This window comes from Micropterus dolomieu, linkage group LG13, assembly GCF_021292245.1.
Source record: "Micropterus dolomieu isolate WLL.071019.BEF.003 ecotype Adirondacks linkage group LG13, ASM2129224v1, whole genome shotgun sequence".
NCBI classification, from domain to species: domain Eukaryota; kingdom Metazoa; phylum Chordata; class Actinopteri; order Centrarchiformes; family Centrarchidae; genus Micropterus; species Micropterus dolomieu.
This window is the reverse complement of record NC_060162.1, coordinates 19,112,496-19,114,160: the sequence shown is the minus strand read 5'-3', so window position 1 is coordinate 19,114,160 and position 1,665 is coordinate 19,112,496. Positions and strand designations below refer to the sequence as shown.

Genomic DNA, 1,665 nt, shown 5'->3' with positions numbered 1-1,665 from the left:
TTGCGCTCAGACAGCCGACCTCATCCGAGCCATCGAGGCAGTGAGAGCGGCCGTCACAAACCAGACTGCTGGAGACGCAGCTCCGTCGGTCCTTGCAGCGGAAGTCACCTAGACAAACATTACGGAAAACAAATGGAGCTTTGAACCAATCTGCTGAGCATAATTCATTTTCAAAATTTTAAGAAAAAAAAAAAAAAAAAAAAAAGCACAACATTGGGAATTAAGAGAACATAAACTCCGCATTAAAGGCTTACTTTTCAAGGGACAGATCCATTCATCCATTTTCACACAATTCTGCTCATCAAAGCCATCGGGACAGTCATTACGCCCGTTGCAAAACTGGCTCGGAGAAATGCAGAGGTGAGCAGAAGAACGGGGACAGAGCACAGAGGGGCTGCTGCAGGCCGGAACAGTTGGAGCAGGTAGCATTTTGATTGATGCATCAATATTTGGTTTTGTTGGAGTGGTGGTCTGTTCTGTGGCATCTTGTAGATACAGTAATAACATAGTAAGAGTTTAACCAAATAGGATACATTTGTAAAAATATAATATTACATAGTCGCAAACCTACCTGGAAGAGTTTTTCATCATTAGAAAGAAATTATATCAGTAATCCCTGCTGTAGCTGCAAGCGACATTATGTTTCAGGAAACTCACCACATCCCTGTTCATCAGATCCATCCCTACAGTCCTTGTCCCCATCGCACAGGTGGCTGTATAAAACACACTCTGTGCCGTCATTACATGGCTTGGAGCCCATGCGGCACTTCAAGACGTTTGCCTGAGCTGCGGGGGGAGTTGCGCTCGGACAGCCAACCTCATCCGAGCCGTCGAGGCAGTGAGAGCGGCCGTCACAAACCAGACTGCTGGGGACGCAGCTCTGTCGGTCCTTGCAGAGGAAGTCATCTACAGAGAGTAACAATTGTCAGAGACATGAGTGGAATTCATTCTGCCACTAGTCCACGTTGGTTGGGAACGCATTTTCAAAAGAATCAAATAATTAACTTTGTGACTTACTCTTGTTAGGGCATCTTTTTATACAGCTCTCATCAGATCCATCAGGGCAGTCCTTTCTTCCATCACAAAGCTGTTTTGGGTTGATGCATAAAGAAGAATCTGGACACAGAATTGAAGGGCTGGTGCAGGGTGGCTTGGTGGGAGGCTGAATAAATGGCTCGACGGGTGCAGGAGATTCATTTAAGTGGAGATTTTCTGCAAGCATGGTATCGGCAGCATTACAAACATTACACCAAGAATTAGTTGAATAAGTTCTTTTACATCTATTAACACTGTAGAAGAAAACCTGGAATCAATACTCACTACATTCTTCTTCGTCTGATCCATCCCGGCAGTCTCTCTCTCCATCACAAACGTGACTATAGAGAACGCATTCAGTGCCATCTTGACACAATCTGGAGCCCATGCGGCACTTCAAGACGTTTGCCTGAGCTGCGGGGGGAGTTGCGCTCAGACAGCCGACCTCATCCGAGCCATCGAGGCAGTGAGAGCGGCCGTCACAAACCAGACTGCTGGAGACGCAGCTCCGTCGGTCCTTGCAGCGGAAGTCACCTAGACAAACATTACGGAAAACAAATGGAGCTTTGAACCAATCTGCTGAGCATAATTCATTTTCAAAATTTTAAGAAAAAAAAAAAAAAAAAAAAA

General features: G+C 45.6%; 2 protein-coding genes across 3 annotated transcripts in view; both read right to left on the bottom strand.

The window, feature by feature from the left end:
• LOC123981419 (low-density lipoprotein receptor-like) overlaps positions 1-1,638 on the bottom strand; it is a 17,545-nt gene extending 15,907 nt beyond the window's left edge. For both annotated transcript variants that reach the window (XM_046066227.1, XM_046066228.1), the window contains exons 1-2: positions 1,321-1,638; positions 1,018-1,212 (exon numbers count right to left, since the gene is read on the bottom strand). In XM_046066227.1, the coding sequence (XP_045922183.1) occupies positions 1,018-1,212; positions 1,321-1,423 (298 nt within the window). In that variant the 5' untranslated portion in view covers positions 1,424-1,638. The remainder of the gene's footprint in view (positions 1-1,017; positions 1,213-1,320) is intronic.
• LOC123982243 (very low-density lipoprotein receptor-like) overlaps positions 1,432-1,665 on the bottom strand; it is a 13,481-nt gene continuing 13,247 nt past the window's right edge. The window contains exons 21-22 of the mRNA XM_046067670.1: positions 1,523-1,569; positions 1,432-1,449 (exon numbers count right to left, since the gene is read on the bottom strand). Of these exons, the coding sequence (XP_045923626.1) occupies positions 1,432-1,449; positions 1,523-1,569 (65 nt within the window). The remainder of the gene's footprint in view (positions 1,450-1,522; positions 1,570-1,665) is intronic.